Source organism: Littorina saxatilis, linkage group LG17 (genome assembly GCF_037325665.1).
Source record: "Littorina saxatilis isolate snail1 linkage group LG17, US_GU_Lsax_2.0, whole genome shotgun sequence".
Taxonomy (NCBI): domain Eukaryota; kingdom Metazoa; phylum Mollusca; class Gastropoda; order Littorinimorpha; family Littorinidae; genus Littorina; species Littorina saxatilis.
This window is the reverse complement of record NC_090261.1, coordinates 4,275,058-4,299,534: the sequence shown is the minus strand read 5'-3', so window position 1 is coordinate 4,299,534 and position 24,477 is coordinate 4,275,058. Positions and strand designations below refer to the sequence as shown.

General features: G+C 44.0%; 1 protein-coding gene across 1 annotated transcript in view; it reads left to right on the top strand.

The window, feature by feature from the left end:
* LOC138951891 (WD repeat and HMG-box DNA-binding protein 1-like) overlaps positions 1-24,477 on the top strand; it is a 65,817-nt gene that overhangs the window by 5,470 nt on the left and 35,870 nt on the right. Inside the window, exons 2-18 of the mRNA XM_070323451.1 lie at positions 4,675-4,786; positions 5,032-5,183; positions 5,677-5,785; positions 6,087-6,184; positions 8,059-8,104; positions 8,994-9,086; positions 10,278-10,384; positions 12,308-12,392; positions 15,077-15,118; positions 16,906-17,092; positions 17,689-17,840; positions 18,108-18,292; positions 18,413-18,494; positions 18,981-19,146; positions 19,940-20,054; positions 20,478-20,586; positions 23,367-23,428. Coding sequence (XP_070179552.1) covers positions 4,675-4,786; positions 5,032-5,183; positions 5,677-5,785; positions 6,087-6,184; positions 8,059-8,104; positions 8,994-9,086; positions 10,278-10,384; positions 12,308-12,392; positions 15,077-15,118; positions 16,906-17,092; positions 17,689-17,840; positions 18,108-18,292; positions 18,413-18,494; positions 18,981-19,146; positions 19,940-20,054; positions 20,478-20,586; positions 23,367-23,428 — 1,902 coding nt within the window. The remainder of the gene's footprint in view (positions 1-4,674; positions 4,787-5,031; positions 5,184-5,676; positions 5,786-6,086; positions 6,185-8,058; positions 8,105-8,993; positions 9,087-10,277; positions 10,385-12,307; positions 12,393-15,076; positions 15,119-16,905; positions 17,093-17,688; positions 17,841-18,107; positions 18,293-18,412; positions 18,495-18,980; positions 19,147-19,939; positions 20,055-20,477; positions 20,587-23,366; positions 23,429-24,477) is intronic.

Sequence of the window (24,477 nt, the reverse complement as noted above, 5' to 3'; positions counted from 1 at the left end):
GCTTCCGCTTGCGGTAGTCGCGTTTCCGGGTTTACCCGGAGGCGAAGGTCAATCTGGCACACCCACGAAGGTCCCTGCTGGTGTCGACTGCAAAACTTCCTGCTAGTCAGGATATGCTGCTCTTTCTAGGCCTGATCGCACAGCGTGTACGGCCGTGACTGAGCAAGGGCGGCTTCCGCTTGCGGGAGTCGCGTTTCCGGGTTTTCCCGGAAGCGAAGGTCAATCTGGCACACCCACGAAGGTCCCTGCTGGTGTCGACTGTGGACTGGCCTTCGGGCAACCGGGCTTCCGGCCTCAGTCCTCGCAGCAGACGCTGCCGCTGTATGCGGCTTCGTCCGTTGCTTAATCTTCTGCTCTTTCTAAGCCTGTTTGCATTGCGTGCACGGCTGTGAATAGGCAAGGGCGGCTTCCCTTTTCGGGAGTCGCGCTTCCGGGTTTTCCCGAAAACGAAGGTCCTCCATCCCGTGCACTCACAGAGGTCATGGCTGGGGTTGACCGTTGACTGGCCTTGGGCGTTCTGGCCTCGGCCTTAGTCATCGCAACAGGCGGTTCCGTTTATGCGGCTTCGTCCGTTGCTTTTCCGGCTCAGCCCGGAGTTGCCGTTCCTCCCCCTGCTGCGCCTATACGGAGGTCAGTGAGTGAGGAACAGGATAGGTCCTACGGACATCCGGACAGTCGTCATTCCGGTTTACCGGGAGCATAGGTCCTCCTTTGCGATTACACTGTGTGTCTCTACTGGAGTTGACCGCGGACTAGCCTACGGGCGTTCGGTCTTCTGTCCTCAGTCCACGCAACATTTGCTTCCGCATTGTGCGGTTTTGTCTGTTGCGTTTCCGGCTTTGTCCGGATGCATCGTTCTCCTTCCTATCACTGTTAGCGAAGTGAGGAACGTCGGCTGGCCTATGGGCATGCAGGCTTTCAGCCTCGGCCGGGACGGTAGTCACTTCACTGGTCGGGTGTTGCGTCTACTGTCTATTCAGTTCTGGTGGCTTCGGATGTTACCTCCTCTTTGTCTTACCCTCTTATGGGAGGGGTGAGACAGGACGGTTTCCGGTTGAACGGGTTTCCGGTTTTCCGGTTATCCTGTTCAGTAGCTTTCCACTTGCAACTGTGACTTCGGTCAGTGTCAGGTCTCTGGGCTATTCTGTTATACAGCCTTTAGCCAGAGACCAGACACGTTCTGTCGAATCTCTCGGCTTCTCTCGAGGCCTCGATGGAGATTACTTCCAGATTTTTTATGGAGGGACATTGGCTTCCTCTTTGGTTGCATTCAGCGATGTCGGACTTCCGTTCCGCGAAGGAGGAGTTTTTCCTACTTCCGGTTTGATAGTCACCTTCAATGTGGGTACCATCTTCCGCAGGTTTTGGCTGGCCATCTCCTACCGGAAGTGGTATCCACGGGTTCCGGTTCTGCTGCTCGGTTTTCACGGGTCAGTTCCGGAACACGCGCAGCCTCGGCTGTCTTCGGCTACTCAGGCTTCGTCTTTTGTTTCTTCCTGTCATAGGAAGTTCTCTTGGCTGAAGCTGGGTCGGATTTTGCTGGCGTCTTGCTCTTCCGCGTACACCTTAATGGGAACGCAGGAACTTAGAGGAATTTGGACGTCAGTTTTTGGAATTTGCCTCTTTTTCGGAGATGATCGTCAGAGCGCTCTCGCGCTCTTTCCTGGAGTCACTAAACATTTCACGCTTAGTGTGTGTCAGGACACTGATGGCATCTCCACTCGTTCAGCCTGGCTAAGGCGAACGAGGAACAAAGAGGCTGTCCTCCCTTCACCTCGCTTTACAGTCGGGTGTAGGGAGGACTTGTTTCTCTCGCATGCTCAGGTCTCTGAACAGGCTAGGAGGGACATCTGGGCTTTGATCGGAGTAGAGGGATCTGCTTTTTGAACTTCGGTGTTTTTACCAGAAAGCAAAGTAGATCCCGTGGGTTAGAGATCAGCGGATCTCTGACTTCTCTCTACAAGGGTTAAAGCAGAGCTAGCCTCCTCACGGGAAGCAGGCTCGGGCCTCGGGATGTTTTCAGCAGGCGGCCAATGGGCAGTCTCTGTCTGATTCTCGAGAATTAGATCACCTTTGGGCAGGGAGAAGGGCAGCCCTAGGCTAGCCTCTCTCCCCAAGGAAGTGCCCCCGGTCTCACCCCCCCCCCCCCTCCGCCCTCCACTTTGGTGATGGCGGGGCGGGTCTTCTCCTTGCAAGTTTTCATTGGATGGTCTCTGTACACAGCCAATAGTTTGTGGGAGTGGTGAGGTCGGGGGACTCCCATTGATCTAATGAGTGCATATTTATTTATGCGTCAGCCGATCCTTTCACGGTGTCTAGGCCCATCAGCTCGAGCACCCGCTGAGGTCTCTTCTGGTCGGTGCTAGCGCTGTCCTTCGGTTTTTACAGCTTCAGTCCTCAGTTGTGTAACAGCAGTTCAGCCACGGGCTGCTGCAGTGGCACTTCCGGTTTACCGGAGAGGTTGTTTCTTTCACAGACGCTTCTAGGTACGTCTGAGTTTCGGAACAGCGGCTGACCTTAGGGCATCCAGGGTTTTTTAGCCTCGGCTGGTGCAACAGCCATTCCACCTGTGGGCGGGATGGTTGTTGTTTTCCCTGTTCTTGTGGCTTCGGACTTCGACTTTCTTTCCTTTATTTCATCTTAGGCAGGAGATGAGATAGGACGATTGCCGTTTGAGTGGGGCTCCCGTTTTCGGGCTTCCCCGTTCTTCTCAGTTTGCCACAAGCTGCTGGACTTGGTCCTGGGCGTCTTTCGCAGAGTCTGACTCCGTCTTTCTCTAGCGATCAGACGTGTTCTGGTGTTTCGTCCAAACTTAAGTTGCGCTTGAGTTGGCCTCGGAAGTAACATTCAGATTTTCCTGAGGGGACATTGTCTTTGGCAATGCATGTTGGAGGAGTCATTCTTTGTGGCTTATCTCCTCTCTCAGGTTTTTGGCTACGAAGTTTACTTGGGGTTGTTGAATTTCTTTCATTTACCTTCAAGCAGACTGTTCTGTAACACTCTGGCTTTTAGTCATTTTGTTTTGGGTCACCGGTCACTTCAGCAGCAGTCGTCCGCGACAGCTGCTTCCAGTTTCGGCCGGAAGTAAGAGGTTCACTGGCTAGTGCACAGGCTACTGTCACGTCCGGTTCGAGCTTCGACTTACGTCAGCAGTCGTCCGCGACAGCTGCTTCCAGTTTCGGCCGGAAGTAAGAGGTTCACTGGCTAGTGCACAGGCTACTGTCACGTCCGGTTCGAGCTTCGACTTACGTCAGCAGTCGTCTGCGACAGCTGCTTCCAGCTTCGGCCGGAAGTAAGAGGTTCACCAGCTAGTGCACAGGCTACTGTCACGTCCGGTTCGAGCTTCGACTTACGTCAGCAGTCGTCCGCGACAGCTGCTTCCAGCTTCGGCCGGAAGTAAGAGGTTCACCAGCTAGTGCACAGGCTACTGTCACGCCCGGTTCGAGCTTCGACTTACGTCAGCAGTCGTCCGCGACAGCTGCTTCCAGTTTCGGCGTTTGATTACTTCGGCGTGATCGTCTTATGGTCGCCGCGAGGTTTGTCCCTCACCTCACTGATCGGACTACCTTATGCATAGATCGTTTTTTCGGTGCATGTGCATTTCCTTCCATCCGAAAGGGGGGGGGGGGGCAGCTTGTCTTTCCCTCTCTACTCGGCTCGGCTTAATCCAAGGCTGGGTTCTCTTTCTGGGTCGCTTGGTCCAGGAGATTTGAAGAAGTGCTGGGCACACATTTCTGGCTCTCTGATGTTGTCTTTCGCAACTTTTGCCTGAGAGACATCACGACTGTCAATCAGGATGGTTCTCAGGTCCTTTTCTGCTTTTGGCAGTGGGCCAGTTCCTGGCAAGGGTTAGAGTGAGTTAGTTTTTCTTTCTCACTGGGCCCTTTTCCTGACCTTTTGGCAGCAGGCCAGGGTTTTGGCAAGGTTTTTAGAGTGAGTTGGATTTTTCTTTCCCACCGCCTTGTTGAAGCTATCTGCTTTTATGTGATTCGGAGTAAGAATATGTAATTTAATCGAAAATTTTTAAGTAAATTTTCATTTCATTAATATACTTACCCGAATCACATAGTGTATGCCCTCCCGCCAACCCCGCATATGATTTTTAGTCTATTAAGTCGTATGAAGCATGTGGTGTTTACAGGGGGAAGTGACGTCACATAACCCTAGATGGGAGGTAACTCCCTGGGTAGATGGTCACTACCTTGCCTGTTTACACTTTTTGTGTTGGGTTGCTCCCCTTTAAAATTGTTTAAGACGGGTAGCCTTTTCAGACCTTTTGCATGTAAGACTGCGTCAATGCTTTTATGTGATTCGGGTAAGTATATTAATGAAATGAAAATTTACTTAAAAATTTTCGAGTATGTGATCTTGGTGAAAAAAGCAGTGGGTTCAGTTTCATTCTGTGAGTTCGGTAGCTTGACTAAATGTTGTTATTTCGCCTTACGCGACTTGTTTAAATTATTGTTTTTTGCTTTGTACAACATCCTACACTGTGATGCAACGGTCTGCCAGTGCAGAATTCTGATCAGAGATCAACTCTCTCTCTCTCTCTCTCTCTCTCTCTCTCTCTCTCTCTCTCTCTCTCTCTCTCTCTCTCTCTCTCTCTCTCTCTCTCTCTTTTTGTAGAACTTCTTTGACTGTTTAAGTCAGTGAAGACGGTTTATTTTGTTGCAGGTACATTCTGACATGTGGTACGGATGGTGATGTCAGAATATGGGATGGAATTGATGATGATGATGCTGTGTCGCACAGAGTTGGCGACAGGGCATTTGCAATTGCATTCAAAGTGAGTTTGATATTTTTGTTATTATTATATTAATTAAAATGTTTAAACCTCAAGTTGTTCTGATTGCTGTTCAGAAAGGTGTTTTTTGGGGGGGTGGGGGGTGGGGGTGTGGTTGGTAAGGCAGGAATATGTGGGGGATTGGCAGAGCTGGTTGCTTAAACAAATTTTGCTGACTTGACAATAAAAGATTAACTTGGTGAATGCATTCAAATTCCAAACTGCATTTTTTTTTGTTCTGTGTGCAGAATGAAAGGTTTTTCACAGCAACAGACGCCAATTCCGTGCAAGCTTGCAAATTTCCTGATGGTATGCCGGATGGGCTGGTGACACGTTTCACTGCTCCCATCAATCACATGGTCTTCAACGCTGCTGGCTCTGTCATGGTTGCAGGCTCAAGGTAAGCATGGGATAGATGGGAAACTTGTGGCGTAAGTCTGGTGTTAGTTGTTCATGTCAGTTTTATTTGAAGATATACATCTGTTGCTAAGAACGTATACAGTGGAACCCCCCTTTAGATTTAAGATCTCCATCAATCTGACAAAATGGGGTCTTAAGAAGGAGGGAGTCTTAAAAGTTTAAAGAGGGTAAGAACGGAAAATCTTTAAAAAAGACATCGTTTTGGGCTAGAAGAAATGTCATCGACTGGGCGAGTTATTTTGATAGATTTGTGGAATTGTTTAAACATTTCCATCACTGCTTGTGCAGGTTGGACCCTTCAATATTGCCCTTCTCCTCACAGGTTTGTCATGTGAGACATAGATGACATACCCTTCTTTTCTTTTCCAGTTTTCTGGGGTATTTTTTGTTTTGTTTCATATATTATTTTTTTTATTTTTGTGTGTACATGTAGTAATTTTGCAGTGAAACAGATGGTGTATTTTGTATTTCAGTGACTTCACGGTGAAGGTGGTGGAGGTGGAGAACAGCCGTCATAAGGTGTATCGTGGTCACAAGGCCCCTGTCCTCAGCATTGCACTCGACCCCAAGGAACAGCTGGTGGTCAGTTCCATTCTCATTGCAGTATGCGTGTGGGGGTAGAAATAGGCGAGAGGAAGTGCAGGGAGATTATTGAATGTTTGCTTGCCGAACTTGGATTCTTCTGTGTTGCCCAGGGCTCAAACTCCAAAGTACACTTGCGTTTTTTTGCACGAGTTGGTTTTTAGGCGTATGGCCTTTTTTACCTCGCCATTTAGGCAACCAAACGCCGATTTAAGGGAGATACATGCTTGGTATTTTTGTGTTTCTAACCATGGCAAGTTGGTGTATATTGCGTTGTACAATATTGTTGTGTTTTGTCCAGGCCTCGTCAAGCTGTGACGGCACTGTCCAGGTGTGGTCAGTGGACGACCAGGCAGAGGTCAAGACACTGCCCCTTCTGGACAAGTGTAGTGATGTCAGGTAAGTCTCATGGTGGGAGGAAAGAATGTTTGCACATTTGCTGATTGCTCAATACAATGGAACACACCGTTATAGGCCTAAGAAAAAGAAGCTGAAAAAACATCAAGGGATGGAGTCTTAAAATATGGAGGTTAATTTACAGACATTATGAACAGAAGATCTGAAAAAGCTGGGGTCAATGGGGGGGGGGGGGGGGGGCTAACTTCCACTGTAGTGATTGTGGGAGTCAAGAGGTGCTTTGGAACTGTTTGCAAAAGTGGCAACGGTTGTTTAGGATTTTAAGAAGTAAGATCTGTCAGTTGGTATATGTTTGGTTAGGAAATGTCAGCTTTAGTTGCAGAATGTATTTGAAGTTTGAGTGAGTTTTGTCTGTCAGAGTGTCTGTACTTCCTTTCCTCTGCCCTTTCCTCGGTCTTGTCTTTCTCTCCTGACTCACATCCTGTCATTGATTCAAGTATACTGTGTTCCTCTGTTCTGCCCAGCACATATTCTACCTCTTTTTCCAACACACATTCTTTCTTTTTAGAGAAAAAGGAAAGAGAAGAAAAAAATCTTCATAACAATATTAACATGTGATATCTCAGTTTGGGCAATATTAACATGTGATATCTCAGTTTGGGCAATATTAACATGTGATATCTCAGTTTGGGCAATATTAACATGTGATATCTCAGTTTGGGCAATATTAACATGTGATATCTCAGTTTGGGCAATATTAACATGTGATATCTCAGTTTGGGCAATATTAACATGTGATATCTCAGTTTGGGCAATATTAACATGTGATATCTCAGTTTGGGCAATATTAACATGTGATATCTCAGTTTGGGCAATATTAACATGTGATATCTCAGTTTGGGCAATATTAACATGTGATATCTCAGTTTGGGCAATATTAACATGTGATATCTCAGTTTGGGGCTGCTTTTTGGCTCACGTAAGTGTAGCCTATGCGATGATAAACTTTGTCTGTCTGTGCGTGCGTGCGTGCGTGCGTGCGTGCGTGCGTGTGTGTGTGTGTGTGTGATAGAAACTTTAACATTTCCGAGTCTATGGATAAAGCTCGCATAAGAAGATTACGTCTCGGTCAAAAGTTTGACGTGTGTGATAGAAACTATTTGAAGACGTCACATTATGACGTAAGAGGGTTAGACGTCACGCAAAGGAATTACTGAAAGTCTCGGTCATTGTTATTGTGAGCGGGCCGAGACTATAGTTGGCAGATCCAGGGTCTCGCTTTCTTGCACAGTTTCACCTATGCTTACTGTGTGTGTGTGTGTGTGTGTGTGTGTGTGTGTGTGTGTGTGTGTGTGTGTGTGTGTGTGTGTATGTGTGACGGAGTGATTGAGTTTGTGTTACTGTTTGTCGATTTCTTACGTGAGCCTTGAAGGCTTCGCCTCTTGTCTCTCTGATGATTGTGTTGTACACTTTGTACATGTAGTTAAGTTCAATCACATTTGTCCACATTCCTCTTAGTTTCACTGTACCTTTTTCAGGGTAGCTACAATATACTTTTGTTCTGATATCATGCTTTATAAGGCAAAAAAAAAAAAAAAGGTCTGTTTACGGTAACATAGGCCAAAAAAATAGGGTCGGTAGGTCGGGATTTTTTATTTATTTTTTTTTTCTTCCAAAAAACCATATTTTTACGTTATTTTGCAAAAAAAACAAAGATTTTTTTTTTTTTTTTTTTTTTTTTTCTCTCCTCCAAATGCCAAAAAAGAGTCTAGGGTCGCGCGAAAAAAATAGGGTCGGTCGGGTTACCGCTAACAGACCTATTTTTTTTTTTGGCCTAAGGGGGAAGAGCTTATGTGTGTCTATGTTTTTGCGTTGGATTCATTTCAAACTGATCTCAAATTGTATTTCTTCTCCAGCCTTGCCAAAAGCTTGTGCCGTATGTGTTGGTCACCGAATGGAGAGGTAAGTAGGAATATTTGCATCTGTTGTGTTTCTTTTCCAAAAACATGCACAAATGTTTGCTGTTTAGGAAATAAACAAATTCCGTAAATAAGTGTGGGGTTTGTATGGGTTGTGAAAGAGTGAATGCCCCTGGTTTTAGTGAGACAAACAATCTGCACGTGTTCCTTGTCCGCATGTTTGAGACACACTCGCTAGTGACTGACCTATAATATCCCGAGGGAAAATGCCACATGACATCATAGGCCTGTTACTAGCGAGGGGATGTGCCCGACAGTTATTTCTGAACATCGTCTGTTGAAGAAATAATGCATAAATTATGACATGTGGTCTCATTTAGCTAAGGCCAAAAAAAAAAAATAGGTCTGTTTACGGTAACATAGGCCAAAAAAATAGGGTCGGTAGGTCGGGATTTTTTATTTTTTTATTTTTTTATTTTTCTCCAAAAAACCATATTTTTACGTTATTTTGCAAAAAAAAACAAACGATTTTTTTTGGGGGGGGTTGTTTTTCCCCAAATGCCAAAAAAAAGTCTAGGGTCGCGCGAAAAAAATAGGGTCGGTCGGGTTACCGTAAACAGACCTTTTTTTTTTTTTTGGCCTAATAGTTACTGTTTTTGTTTTGTTTTTGCAGTAGCATTTTCAGTGTTTGTTAAGGATGTAAGGATTTATTTATTAATTGTGGGTTATGACTTGGAGTTCCTTCTTATTCATGTTACTTTGTCAGATCTTAGTAATGTTGTGTGATCAGCATGAACAAATATATGTATACAGAGAATGGTTCTTCAATTTAACTCGTAAGACTTTGGTATGATAGTTCAGTTCAGTATACATATATATGTTTCTGATGAGATGCCTGCTGAACATTCCAATGTGTGTTTTAACTGTTACAGTTTGTTTTTGTGCCCGTCGGCAAGGGGATTCATATGTTTGCACGTGAAAACTGGGAGTTGGTGGACAAAATTGTCCATGATGATATACCTGGGGTGAGCTGCTTTATTCCCTGTTCTTTCAAGATTTGATACTTTTGTCATTTCCAGAAATGTTTCCTTAGTTTAATCAAATATGTCAAATTTATCATGAGGATATGCCTGGGGTGAGTTTTTTTTCCTTGCTTTTTCAAGATTTGGTATCATTGTTAGACCCTTTTTCTTTGAGCGTGTAGCAAAGAATATTGGTAATATGCACAATGCATGTGCTCATGATAACTGGAGTTTTTTTTCTTTTTTTTGATAAATGTCTTTGATGACGTCATATCCGCCTGTTTGTAAAAGTTGAGGCGGCACTGTCACACCCTCATTTTTCAATCAAATTGATTGAAATTTGGCCAAGCAATCTTTAACGAAGGCCGGACTTCGGTATTGCATTTCAGCTTGGTGGCTTAAAAATTAATTAATGACTTTGGTCATTAAAAATCTGAAAATTGTAGAAAAAATATTTTTTTAAAAAACGATCCAAATTTACGTTCATCTTATTCTTCATCATTTTCTGATTCCAAAAACATATAAATATGTTATATTTGGATTAAAAACAAGCTCTGAAAATTAAAAATATAAAAATTATGACCAAAATTAAATATTCGATATCAATTTAAAATCACTTTCATCTTATTCCTTGTCGGTTCCTGATTCCAAAAACATATAGATATGATATGTTTGGATTAAAAACACGCTCAGAAAGTTAAAACTAAGAGAGGTACAGAAAAGCGTGCTATCCTTCTCAGCGCAACTACTACCCCGCTCTTCTTGTCAATTTCACTGCCTTTGCCACGAGCGGTGGACTGACGATGCTACGAGTATACGGTCTTGCTGAGAAATTGCAGTGCGTTCAGTTTCATTCTGTGAGTTCGACAGCTTGACTAAATGTTGTATTTTCGCCTTACGCGACTTGTTTTTCTTTTGCAATGAGCAGGAGACTCATTCTGCATTACCCTTGTTTACTGCTTTATTGTGTTTGGAGTGTTTCTGTTAATGTTTTTCATTCTTCTTTCCCACAGTTGCACACACAGGCACACCACAACACTACAGAATGTTACATGTGCTAAATCAAGCACAGCATGCTTAAGTGGATTTAATTTTTTGGGGGTATAAAATTATTCTGAAATGCAAGGTTTTGGGTGACTGAAGCCTACATTATTTTGCAAGTCTTGACTGTTGCTGTTGTGTTTGTTTCATCAGACGATCAACGTTCTGAGCCTGAGTCCGGACGGTCATCACATAGCCGCAGGTTGTATTGATGGAGTCATCGCTGTTGTGGACTGGCAGAAACGGAAAGTTGTTAAAAAGTAAGCTAATCCTACATTTTTTATAACTGTCTTTTTTCCTCTCTTTTTCTGTGTGTGCTACCCGTATTGAGACGTTTTAGTGTGCGTTGTGAGCCGGCGTCTGGGAGGCTTCTCACTGGATGTTGAATTTACTGTGTCTGTGATGACACAAAAGAAAAATGTATGTTTGTACCCACAATCATAAAATAAAGATGTATTGTAGTGTATCAGGTGATTCAGGTTGATGGTTTTCACATGATAGCAGAGCTGCCAACTGCTACGCTTTCGGCGTAGCATGCTACGTTTTAAAAGCAATTGCTACTCCAAGCTAAGGATTGCTACGCTTAAACAAATAATGACAAGCATGCAACAGTTCCCTCTTTTTGCGAGTCCTGGTACTGATTTCTGCCTTCCACTCTGTGTGGCTGTCACAAAATGGGTCATAATACATCGTCTATACTGAAAGGTGGTACTGCAGATACTCTCTAAAGGGCATTTTATGTTCCTGCATTCTCCTGAATCTTTATTAAAAATGTCTATTCTTGTGCAAGATGGCATAAATGCGGATGTGGGAATACATTTTAGAAAATGCTACTCAAACGCTGAAAATTCCAAAAAATTCTAAATTGCTACTCTTGAGGCTTCACCAGGGTTGGCAGGTATGTGACAGTGTGCAGGCAAAGGAATCTTCCGCCTTTTGGCGGAAATCCGCCTTTTTGATGAGCCCCAGGGTCATTTCTGAGATCGATGTAAATCCGTTGAAAAAATTTGGGGGGGGGGGGGGGGGGGGGGTACGGTACGGTACTTTCATCCGCGTAACAGCTTCCATCGGCGATAGTTTATTCTCAATTGGCGTATTCTTATTTGGACTGAATGTTGCTTGTACGAAATTTGCCGAGTAGAACCCGAGGATGATAAGAATGCTGTCGGAAACAGCCAAGCAAGTGGTTTTATGTTATATGAAGTCTTATATCTTATATCTTATGTCTTTTATGCTTGTTCCGGAATTTGCCAAAGATTTCCGAGCGCTTTCTTTGTTTTTACGGATCGTGCAGTGTTTGGTCACCATGCATTGACGAATTACAAAAAGCCCTTGCTGCCGAAATCGACTCAAGTGTGAAAAACAAATGGAATTTTGGTTGGCTTGATGAGAGAGTGAAGACTTCGATCTTGTTGACAAAAGGCAAAGTAAAAAAAAAAAACTTGGATTTTGTAGGCTAAAGCCACAGAATGAATATGTTGTGTGTGCAAGGGACAGTGCCAGAGACTTGGATTCTGTAGGCTGATGCCACAGGCTGAATATTTTGTGTGTAGGGTTCAGTGTAAGCCAGCGCCAGAGAGACAGTCTTATTGATATTTTAATAACACTATCACAGTGTGAAACTTTCCTTGTGGAGCCCATGAACATCTTGGAGTTAGAGGGATTCAATACCTTTATGTTCATGAATACATTCATCATCAGTGATCATCAATCCAATGAACTATTCTGAGGTAACCTTTTTTGTGTAGATAGTTTCTGAATGTTAATTGTTCTGAAAGTATGGTTTAGTGACACCAAGGAGATTGTTACTGCATGCAGATAAAGAGTTGGTGAGTCATTGTGTAAATTGGATTAAATTTTGAACACATTGGTGAGAAATTACTGCAGCTTCAAGTGCACTGTTTTGTAAAGTTATGGTGTCTCCTGGTGCACGTTTTAGGTGTGGAAAATGCCAAAAACCCTCAGCTTCAGGGGCCGTCGCCCCCTGACCCCCTGTCAGGGGCCTATAGCGGCCCCAGCACCTCTGCATTATTTTCCTCCTTTTTGATGATTTCCTGTTCCCATGCCTGAGTGTGGTTGTTGTCTCATACGTGCTATCCTGTGGGACCAAGGTAATCCATGGTGTTCAAATCCTAGTGTTGTAAAACTTGTACTTGTTGACTCAGTGTTGATTTATATTGCAGACACAGACACGAGAGGGGTCTGACAATCACGTCATTGGCCTGGAATCCCTCCAACAAGCATCATGTGGCTTTCTGCGACGGAGAGGTGTGTATATTTACAGCTGTCTGGCTTTATGCTGTGTAATAATAATATATGATATTTGTAGAGTGCACCCCCCGCGGGTTAGGGGGAAGAATTTACCCGATGCTCCCCAGCATGTTGTAAGAGGCGACTAACGGATTCTGTTTCTCCTTTTACCCTTGTTAAGTGTTTCTTGTATAGAATATAGTTAATTTTTGTAAAGATTTTAGTCAAGCAGTATGTAAGAAATGTTAAGTCCTTTGTACTGGAAACTTGCATTCTCCCAGTAAGGTAATATATTATACTACGTTGCAAGCCCCTGGAGCAAATTTTTGATTAGTGCTTTTGTGAACAAGAAACAATTGACAAGTGGCTCTATCCCATCTCCACCCTTTCCCCGTCGCGATATAACCTTCGTGGTTGAAAACGACGTTAAACACCAAATAAAGTAAAGTATTTGTAGACTGCATAAATCCAGGGTTAAACCCTGCTCAGAACGCTTCACACTTTTCAGGAAATATACACACACACACGCAAATATAATTGTTTACATCTCATTCACACAGTTATAAATTACAGTAAAACCTGTCTCTAACGGACACCCTTGGGGAATGGTAATAGTGTCCCTATTAGACAGGTGTCCCTTCTTCACAGGTGGAGGGGCCGGGGCAATATTTTACAAAGAGCACGTAAAATGAACAAGACACTTTTTGTCAGTCCTGTAGTATGTATTTATTGGATTGAACACGAGACTCACTGAAAATGTGAGTAAACAAATGATACATGTAGCAAACAACAACAACAACAACAACATCCCCCCCCCCCCCCCCCACCTACCCCGTTCCCTACACACACTGTGCATTCAAACTTACGCAAGTCGGACGTCACAAAGCTAAAAATAGCTGACTCTTCATCAGTCATTCAACGGGAAATTCCGCAGTGTGTCTCGACCAAATTGGGTCAGCTCTGTTTCATTCAGTTTTTCTAGTCTCAGCATAAATGCATGAAAAAATTTAGCTGTGTTAACTATTGTTTCCTTCGAACGATTGCTTACAAAGATAGAGAGATCATCACGTCTTCTTTTTCCGATTTGATCCTCGCGATCTGTGTTTTACCACATCCCATCTCCTTCGCCACATCTCGGCATGATTGGCCGCTATCTAGTTTTTTCAAGGCAGCGACACGCTGCTCTAAAGTCAACGCTTTTCTTTTTCCTGCTGGAGATTCCATTTTCAAACACAGTAGTCTACTGTTGCTTTTGGTTGTGACTGTATCCACAATGCGGAAAAGCGAAAGTGAGCGAAGCGAAAGTGAGTGAGCGAAAGTGGGTCTCCATCTAAACAAGCCACTGATTGGTCAGAAAAGGGACAGGACAACCAATCAACAACCATTTGTGCTACGGCTACGGCTGCCGAGCACTGTCTGCATAACAGTCGAGTTTTCGAAGTTGCGTTTTTATGTACGTTGTGTCCGTTTGTGACAGTGTTTACACTTCCTACGGTCCGAAAAATCGTGTCCGCGTCCGTAAGTGGCAGGTGTCCGCCCGTTAAAGGTTAGTTATTGTTGAAATCGTGTTCGTGCCATGATAAACTGTCCGTATGTAGCAGGTGGCCGTTACAATAAGGGTCCGCTAGACTCAGGTTTTACTGTATAGCACATTACAGTGTAATACATTATAAAACACACTCACACACTTGCGCCTCAAAGGCACTACACATTAGTGAAAGGCTAATGTACAATATTTATGGAGAAATGGACTCAGCTTGACAGGGTGTTATGAAAAATGTTTGAGGAAAAGGTGTGTGTACTGTCATTACAAGATGTATCCCTGTGCACTTGTCAAAATTTGCTTTTTATTGACTCACATGCGAAGCAAAAGTGAGTCTATGTACTCACCCGAGTCGTCCGTCCAGAAAACTTTAACGTTGGATATTTCTTGGACACTATTCAGTCTATCAGTACCAAATTTGGCAAGATGGTGTATGATGACAAGGCCCCAAAAAACATACATAGCATCTTGACCTTGCTTCAAGGTCAAGGTCGCAGGGGCCATAAATGTTGCCTAAAAAACAGCTATTTTTTACATTTTTCCCATTTTCTCTGAAGTTTTTGAGATTCAATACCTCACCTATATATGATATATAGGGCAAAGTAAGCCCCATCTTTTGATACCAGTTTGGTTTACCTTGCTTCAAGGTCACAGGAGCTCTTCAAAGTTGGATTGTATACATATTTTGAAGTGACCTTGACCCTGAACTATGGAAGATAACTGTTTCAAACTTAAAAAGTATGTGGGGCACATGTTATGCTTTCATCATGAGACACATTTGGTCACATATGATCAAGGTCAAGGTCACTTTGACCCTTATGAAATGTGACCAAAATAAGGTAGTGAACCACTAAAAGTGACCATATCTCATGGTAGAAAGAGTCAATAAGCACCATTGTACTTCCTATGTCTTGAATTAACAGCTTTGTGTTGCATGACCTTGGATGACCTTGACCTTGGGTCAAGGTCACATGTATTTTGGTAGGAAAAATGTGTAAAGCAGTTCTTAGTGTATGATGTCATTGCTAGGTTTAGTTATTTGACCATGTCAAGGTCAAGCATGTGAGTCGTATGGGCTTTGCCCTTCTTGTTTTGTTTTAATTGTTCATATGTTGTACAAATACAGAAGAATGTTTTCTTTTATTGTCCCCCATATCAGGGCCAGCTTGGGTTGCTGGAGGTGCTTCAGGCGTCATCTCAGGTACGTGTGTCACATTTTGGGCTGATCGAAGTTGACTAATTGCTATAAATGGTGCTTATGATATTTAACATACGCTGTTCTGGGCACTGTTTTGTGTGTGCCCTGTGTTAGTTTTACTGTGCATTTGTGCATACCTGTCAAGTCCTACGCATTCTGCGTAATTCTTACGGGTTTTCGGGGTCCTACGTCGTATACCTCAAACCATACGCATTTTTAGCATTTAAAAATTTTTTTTTTTTTTTTTTTTTTTTTTTGTTGCTGGCATGGACTGCCGTTCATTCATTTCTGAGGAGGAGCTTGCACCAGCCACACAACAAAAGTTCTGGCATGATGTGCGCCAGTTCTACGTGGCCTGTGTGAGGAAAATGTTGAATAAATTTCCATTTGGCAGTGATAAACCCTGCAACACCTTCAAGTGCTGGATCACAGTCTGGGAGCTGACACACTGACTGCCTTCTTGCAGGTCAAAATTAACTCTGATACATGCTGCCATGATTTTAAGGTGACTGGCAGCATGATTGACAAAGCAAAGATTTGCACAGATGAATACAACAAAGAACACAAGTGACAAGTGACAAGTGACAAAAAAAATGAACGAACAAGAGTGCAGTGTGTATTACATGTACTGGTAAATAAAGAGCAGTTTGTGTAGAAAGGAATTTATGTGTTTTACTTTTAGTTTGCGAAAAACAATCTGATTGGTTTAGTGTGTATGCGTGAGAAGTTGAATTTGTGCGTTTAACCACATCCTGATCCACGCATTAACTATGGTTTTTGATCCCCAACTATGGTTTCTTATGCCATTTACTATGGTCAGAGGCCAAAAGTACTTGACAGGTATGATTTGTGTTTGTCTGCAATTGTATGCATTTGTGTGTGTGTTTGTGTTCGTTTTGCTATTGTACATCGCTGAGAGCTCTGGCAAGAAGGGGCGATTAATAACTTCATTATTTTTTATTTGAATGTCTGCACACTTGTGTTTATTTTTAGTAATATGTTACGTCTGCATCCTTACTGGATGAATTCTCTGTATGATCAATTCAAGATTGTCAATTTACTGATTATTCAATGTGCAGTACTATTAAAAGGCCAAGCGTTTTGAAACAATAATAGCCATAGCCAAAGAGAACTCTTGATGCATTGTGATATAGAGAACTCTTGATGCAGTGTAATATAGAGAACTCTTGATGCATTGTGATATAGAGAACTCTTGATGCATTGTGATATAGAGAACTCTTGAAGCATTGTGATATAGAGAACTCTTGATGCATTGTGATTGGTGGAAAATCCCCCTTTTACAACCTAGTCTTTCGGATGAGACGAAAAACCAAGGTCCCTTCGTGTACACTTCATTGGGGTGTGCACGTTAAAGATCCCACGATTGACAAAAGGGTCTTTCCTGGCAAAATTGTATAGGCATAGATAAAAAATGTCCACCAAAATACCCGTGTGACTTGGAATAATAGGCCGCGAAAAGTAGGATATGCGCCGAAATGGCTGCGATCTGCTGGTCGATGTGAATGCGTGATGTATTGTGTAAAAAAAATTCCATCTCACACGGCATAAATAGATCCCTGCGCCTTGAGTCCGAGCCTGGAGATACGCGCGCGATATAAGACTTCATATAACATAACATAACAACCTTCACAAAAGGGAAGGGAATCTCAAAATGGGGGTACATTTCCAAAGGCTATGAACAAAACATTAGAGAAAGGATGGTCCTAAAAAGGTAGGATGTGCATGAATTGGTGTCGTATGTCGTTAAGCGATGACCTGACTGTGTACAGGGGGACTCCGGTGAGCCAGCGAGCGGGATGGAGGGCGTGTTTGACGATGACGACGACATGCTGATCCAGGCCAGCAGTAAGGTGATGGGGGAGATCGACGACGACGACACGGACAGCATCGACCTGGGCGCCATCAAGAAAAGCATGATGCCTCTCATCATGGGCGATGACGATAGCAATGCTTCAGGTGTGTGTGTCTCTGTGCACTCTCTGGATCGTCTCATAGTTTCTTCTTTTTTTTCTTCTTCTTCTTCTTCTTCTTCTTTTTCTTCTTCTTCTTCTTCTTCTTTTTTTTCATCTTCTTCGTTCATTGGCTGAAACTCCCACTGTTTTTACATGTATGACCATTTTTACATCACCATTTAGACAGCCATATGCTGTTTTGGGGGGACTTTCAGTTTGTTTTCAGCTGTGTTGTTGCAATTTCCAACATTCATAGAATATAGACAGGCCAGAAGCGAGATCATGGTGCCCTTTGTAACCATGTGAATGGCAGAGCAGAAGCCAGTAGGACAAAAAATATGGCAAACCCCCCCCCCCCCCCCCCCCCCCCCCAGCCCTGAGTGTTACAAGTCTGTACCCTCTTTACAGTTTCAATATATTGCAGGTTTAATTGAAATTGCATTTCTCAGCTAAAAGAACATTTAGTCACATGGTTCACCTAAATTTCATCTGTATGAGCTATAGGAAGTAGAAGACCTGAAGGGAGAAGAAAATTAAACATGTCTATAATAAATGCATTTTCTTTCAAAGAACATTTCACAGAGAACAGTATTTCCACAGGTTCAGTGACGGGGGCAACAGGAGAGGAAACGGAGGGGGCTGCCCCGCCTCGCCCCGTGGCCCCCATTGTGGTGGAGGGGTTCAAACCCACACCCCTACAGAAAGCCTTCCAGTCTGGATCCACCCCATTACATCTCAGCAGCAGGTTCATGGTAAGAAGTCTTTACCATTTTATTTACCCTACTTTATTATTCTAATGCTATGAAATGTGCACAATCAGGGTTTGAAATGTTCTAGTCTGTTTAATGAATAAATGCACAAGTCATGCCAGATCCATGAAGATGAATTAGGCCGTGGTTCTTTGAGAAACGATGCCTCTCTACTCCTTTCAGGAACAGACAAGTGCAGACACCTCATTTCACAACCCCACAAGAGCTCAATGAATATGCTTGTAATGTGGATGTGCATCGTTGTTTCAGAAATGGAACAGTATCGGCATCATCCGTCAGTACAACACCGACGATGAGAGCTCCATCGACATAGAGTTCCATGACACGGCCACTCACCACGCCATGCACATCACCAACACCAGCGACTTCACCATGGCCGACCTGTCAGCACATGCTGTCGTCCTAGCCACTGCCAGTGACGAGGAATGCAACAGGTGAACCTAAATGTTCTTTCATGATCTCAGTTGTAGCGCAAGACCATTAGAAGCCATTTTGAGTGAAAGAAGAGGATACGTTCACATCCGCTAAGCTTATCTGTCTTTCTCTTGTTGCAGTAAACTGACATGCATGCACTTTGGATCATGGGACAGTGCGAAAGAATGGAGTGTTATCATGCCTGAAGGAGAGACGGTACAGGTAAGCCTTTTCCTTCGCGAACTGACTAGTTAATCATGTCAATAGGCCATTCAAACAAGCTGCAGCTTAGAGAAAAGCGAATAGTGTAGTGCATGCTGCTTTCTTCTTTGTGTCTTTCTCCTCCCTCTCCCTCTCTCTCTCTCTCTCTCTCTCTCTCTCTCTCTCTCTCTATTTCTACATTCTCCTGGATATGCCTTATCTGAAGAGAGAAGGATCTATGCACATATTGATGAGTCAGAACCTGTAAGAACTGAAACCATTCCTCAACCAACAACATTTACAGTTTAAACCAAATGTGGCTACCATTTAAGAACAATTGTTAAACCATGTTTGGTAACATTGAAGGATCAACAGACAATCTGAAATTTGTAGCATCGTTTTGAAAATGTCACCTTGTCCCATTTAAGAGATCGCCTTTTCTAAGAGGCTCTTACATATTCAGCCACATTCAAACATCATTTTCACATGTGAGAATTGTTGTTTCAGGCCGTGACAGCTGGAGAGGGTTGGATAGCAGCAGCTACGTCATCACGCATGGTGAGGATTTTCACCGTGGCTGGCGTCCAGAGGTCTACCTTCACCTTGCCGGGACCAGTGGTGTGTTTGACCGCTCACAGGCAACACCTGATGGCCGTTTATCACGCTGGCATGGGTAAGAGTCGCACACAGATAGATGATGGACACAGTCTGTGCTTGGTAGTTTTATTCAGGAGTCCTATTCCTGTGCATTCAGTCAAATCAGATGGAGACAGTCTGTGCTTTGTAGTTTTATTCAGGAGTCGTATTCCTGTGCATTCAGTCAAATCTGATGGAGACAGTCTGTGCTTTGCAATTTTATTCAGGAGTCATATTCTTGTAAATTCTGGCTAATCTGGAATGATTTGTTTTCAGAGAAAATAATACCTTTTGTGTTCCGTCTAATTTAGTTTCAATTCTTATGGAGTGACCTAAATTGCAAGGTGATATTGACTGAAAAGGAAAGATCAGTTCAAATTTGACAAATTTGAAGTTTTTGACATTGACTTTATATTTTTATATTGACTTTACAATCCCGAAGAAGGCAGCGACAAGCTGTTAGAAATTGATTTAATTAAGAATGTACCAAACCAGGTTTCTGTTGTGTTCTCCTTTTGTTTGAAAATGTGAAGTTGGTGCGCCTCATTATTTGTACGCATAAGGCCAACAAAAAAATAGTCTGTTTACGGTAACCTGACCGACCCTATTTTCGCGCGACCCTAGACTTTTTTTCGGCATTTGGGGAAAGAAAAAAAATCTTTTGGTTTTTTTGCAAAATAACGTAAAAATATGTTTTTTTGGGGGGGAAAAAAAAAATCCCGACCTACCGACCCTATTTTTTTGGCCTATGTTACCGTAAACAGACCTTTTTTGGGGGGGGGGCCTAAACATTGGGCAAAGTAGGACTTGAGATGTCAGTGTTTGTGCAGGTCTGCCAGGGGATCAGAATCTGGCGTGCAGGATGCTGAACGTAAAAGGACAAAAACGAGCCAGCGAGGAGACGCGCCTGCCTCTGTCGCCTAAATCTATCCTTAGCTGGGCTGGGTAAGCATACAAATACCCCTTTTGGAGACAAATCTGTCATAAGCAGAAAGGAAATTGATCAGAACAGTATGCTAAGCAAATATGTTACAACTGTTTCATAAACATATTCACCATGAATGATGTGTCAGTTTTGGCTGACAACTCTAGTGCTGTAGTAGCGATGAGTAAGCAGTCTGAATTCAACAAAGGAATTCCTTTTTACACGCCATGGGTAATACCACAACAGGAAATTTTTTGAATACTGCTGATTCGGACTAAATAAAGTGCTTTAGATCTCCTGTGAGAGAATAATTCTTGTCCCGTTTACAGATTTCCAAAACATGACCATTTTTAAGACCAGGTGAAGATGAATATGTATGCTTTCTAGCATGTGTGTGTGTGCTTTTTGAGTTATATTGACCATTGCAATGGTTGGTGTGTCAGGTTCTCTGCAGAAGGGACACCATTCACCATGGACAGTGAGGGAGTGGTCAGGATGCTCAACACCTGTCTGGCTAACACCTGGACACAGGTGGCAAACACATGCGACCAGGTGAGCAGAAAAAAACACCTTGAGAGACAGTAACATTTTTCGTACAGCAGTACCTGCGATGTGTAGACCCTCCCTTAAAAGGACACATTCTCTTGTCCCTTTTTATATTGTCTCTACCAAAGTATACCTGTCATGAAAGGCCACCTGCAATGTAGGGACACTTGTGGCTGGTCCCAAGGGTGTCCTTTCATCGCAGGTACCACTGTATTAGATTTAGGCCAACAAAAAATTCTGATAACAAGGCCAACAAAATTAGGGTCCAAGGTCGGTTACTTTTTATTTATTTCTTTTGTATATTGAAGTACAGCAGTTCCTGCAATGTACGGCCCCCGGCGTGAACGGCCACCTGACATGTACGGACACATTTGCTCGGCACGGAGTGTTTTCCTTCTATATTCCTTAAACGGACACCTGCAAAACGTGGACACGGACACTAATTTTCGGTCCCAACAGCAGGTCATACCAGCAAAGTACGGACAGACCATCGTCAAATTTTCACCACACCAAAATTGATAACAGAGCAGTTTGGCTCTTGGTACAAAGGTCACAGCCGCAAAGGCGTGATGACAGTCTCTGTTAACTTGGGTGCACGTGTACCCATCAGGAGGGGGTTAATTTGGGTCAGGAGTGGAGTACACACACTTTCTTGCTTTCAAATGCGAAGATGCCAACACGAAACTGCACTATGCTCTTTATTCTTGTCTGTTGGACGTAAGCAACAAAAGCCACAGTCTGTCTTTCTTTCTTTATTTGGTGTTTAACGTCGTTCGATGAAGGCCCTCCGAGAAAGAGAGAGAAAAATCGGCCACCGTTCTCAGCATCGCGTGTTTGTGTGTAAGGTCTTTCATTGACAAGATATTCTTGTTTGCCCGCAGCCTTGACCAGTGAGTCGATTACCTAATCTGTGAACCCTTCAGTTGTGCTGCTTTGTCAAAAGTTACAGTCAACTGGTTTTGCTCTGAGTGAACAGTGCAGCTGGCCTCAATTAGCGGTGACACCTCTCTGGCCACAGCACCAAACAGTACATGGCTGGGGGACGTGAGAGAGAGGGGGGGGGGGGGGTAGCTGGCTAAACTCAGTGGGGTGTCCGGTGTCACTGCATGTCAGCAGCCATGTGTTGCTCAAAATCACAACAGCCCGCTCAGAGAAAAGTCGCTCTGGATTGGTCTATGCAACGGGCTCACAACGAGGCAAATCGCTTCACGAAGGCGACGAAGAAAGCACGATTGCTGTGAGATATGAAAAAAGTTGTACTTCTTAAACTAGTAGACGATTCGGTCAGTGAAATCGTCAGAGAGAACGTAGTTATGATGGGAAATTTAGCTGGGGTAGTCCCTGAACCTTGAAAAGCGGTGAATCCCTCGGGTTAAGTCGAAAACCACGCCGAGAAGATCGCAACACGCTACACGGCTTCGCAGTGTAAACACCACCGCCATCTTGGATTACGCAGCGCGCGGTGGGCGAGCATATACCAAAGCCGCTCGCCGAGTGCTTCGCGGGCGCTTTCCTGCACTGCCCTAAGAAACGGCTTTCTGTCATTCGCACTGCGGGCGACCCGTGGCGAACCGCTCTGGGCAATTCGTCTCAGGAAGAGCATTGGAGAGAAATAGAGAGGTGTACTCTTCCAAACAATTTCCAAGGATCAGTTGTCAGGGCTTAGGGAGTTAGGGTAAGTCGGCAGTGAGGGAGAGTGAGAGCGGTGTTGTGTACAGTGTATTTCTGACTGAAGAGTGAAAAGTCACTGCCACAAGATCGGCATGCAGTCAATAAAGCCAGACAAGAAGAATGATTATGACATGCGGCTCTATCTGCTGGTTTTTATTCAAACTGGTTTTCAACGCTTATTCTCACAAAGCATCTGCACACCTGCCTCTGTGCTGTGTTTGTGTGATTTATTTTATCTCTTCTTTTCAACACCATTCATACAAATCATTTTTTGCAGAACGTTTAAGAAAATATTAGGAGTTGGATGTTATCGTTTAGTAGCCACAAGAAGTGGTTAGCATAGACTCAAACATGTTGTGTGTGTGTCTCTGTGTGAGTGTATGGGGGAGGGGATGGTGTGGTCACCCCTCCCGTGACCGGCCACCTGCAATGTACGGACAGGTTTACTATGGCCCAAGGGTATCCGTTCATGAGAGGGACTGCTGTAGTTGTTTTTTATTTACACAGGCGCTAGTGGCATTTTATTGGCCGGAAATCGTGCAAGCTGTGTTCCCTGAATGTCGAAGCTGTTTCTTCTTCTTCTTCTCCTTCTGCGTTCGTGGGCTGAAACTCCCACGTACACTCGTGTTTTTTGCACGAGTGGAATTTTACGTGTATGACCGTTTTTTACCCCGCCATTTAGGCAGCCATACGCCGTTTTCGGAGGAAGCATGCTGGGTATTTTCGTGTTTCTATAACCCACCGAACTCTGACATGGATTACAGGATCTTTTTCGTGCGCACTTGGTCTTGTGCTTGCGTGTACACACGGGGGTGTTCGGACACCGAGGAGAGTCTGCACACAAAGTTGACTCTGAGAAATAAATCTCTCGCCGAACGTGGGGACGAACTCACGCTGACAGCGGCCAACTGGATACAAATCCAGCGCACTACCGACTGAGCTACATCCCCGCCCCCGAAGCTGTTTCAAATATGCCATCAGTAGTCAAAGGGAAAAAGTCGAACACATACAAGCTCCATGCTTTAGTCTTTTTCAAGCCACTCGGGCGATCAGAGAAAAACTAATTGCTGAGAGGATGTTAATGTTCACTCACTGGCCTGTTTCTATTCTTTCAGGTCAAAGGAAAATCGGACCACTACTGGATTGTGGGGGTCAACGAGAACCCTCAACAGCTCAGGTGAGAAACTAACCTAACCATTATGAAAGTTTATGTCAGCAAAGTCAACACTACAGCAGGGATGCTGCTAGGATTTATTTTTATTGGCAAATTTGCCGAAATGGCCATGTCAGTTTTGGCAATTAAATTACATATCTTATCCCAACTCACACATAGCAATTTACTTCAGTCTAGTGCTAGAACGCTGCATCGCATCACCTTGGTAACAAGGGAGGCAACTCTAAAAAAAAGCCACCTTGACCCATAAACAGGACAAAGTCACGTGACTTCCTGACCTTGCCGCCATATTGAACTCATTCTCTACTCAGCGCTCCGTGGCTACGGACGTGTTTTGCTTCGCTTAGGCTTTTCAGCCTTTCGTCTGACTTTTCCTTGGGTCAGACTTCACCTTGGTTTTCCTTGCACGTCCCACTTCTCTTTGCGTTTGGGGTGAGCATTTTTGCATATTTTTGTCATTTTTTGCTTGCCTTAGGTTGGGTCTGCACTTAGAAATATTTTTTTTACACGCTTTCGTCCGCCATGTCGGATAGCGGTAAGAAGAAAAGTTCTAAGCAAGTGGCGGAGCCTTCTCCTGTTAAGAAGCCTTCTCGTAAGTCGAAGGGCTCTTCTAGTCAAGCTGTTGTGAAGGTGTTAGACCCTTCATCCAAACAGTCTTTTGATGTTAAGTTTGACATGCCTAAATCTCCCTCCATGCCGATTCTGCCTTCAGAATCTGTACCGGTTGCTTCCGGTTCTAGCTCTGTCAGTGATAAGCAAGATGTTTCCGCTATTCTCCGCTCTTTGAACGCTCAGGTTTCCTCCCTTTCAGCAGAGCTTTCGTCGATTCGGGCAGAATTTTTGTCTTTGCCTCCGGGTGTCGGCGATACGCGTTCCCTGGCCAGGGTGCATGTCCCTCCCTCGGCTACAGTGACGTCGGCCGATGTGCTTGCTGCATTCGATGCGGGAAACGGAGTCTCTCTTCTGCGTGCTCAGGCCTCTTCTGGTGTTTGTCCTGACTATGTTCAAGGTATTTATCCTTCGTCAGTAGCTGGGTTCCCCGGCCAACGCGA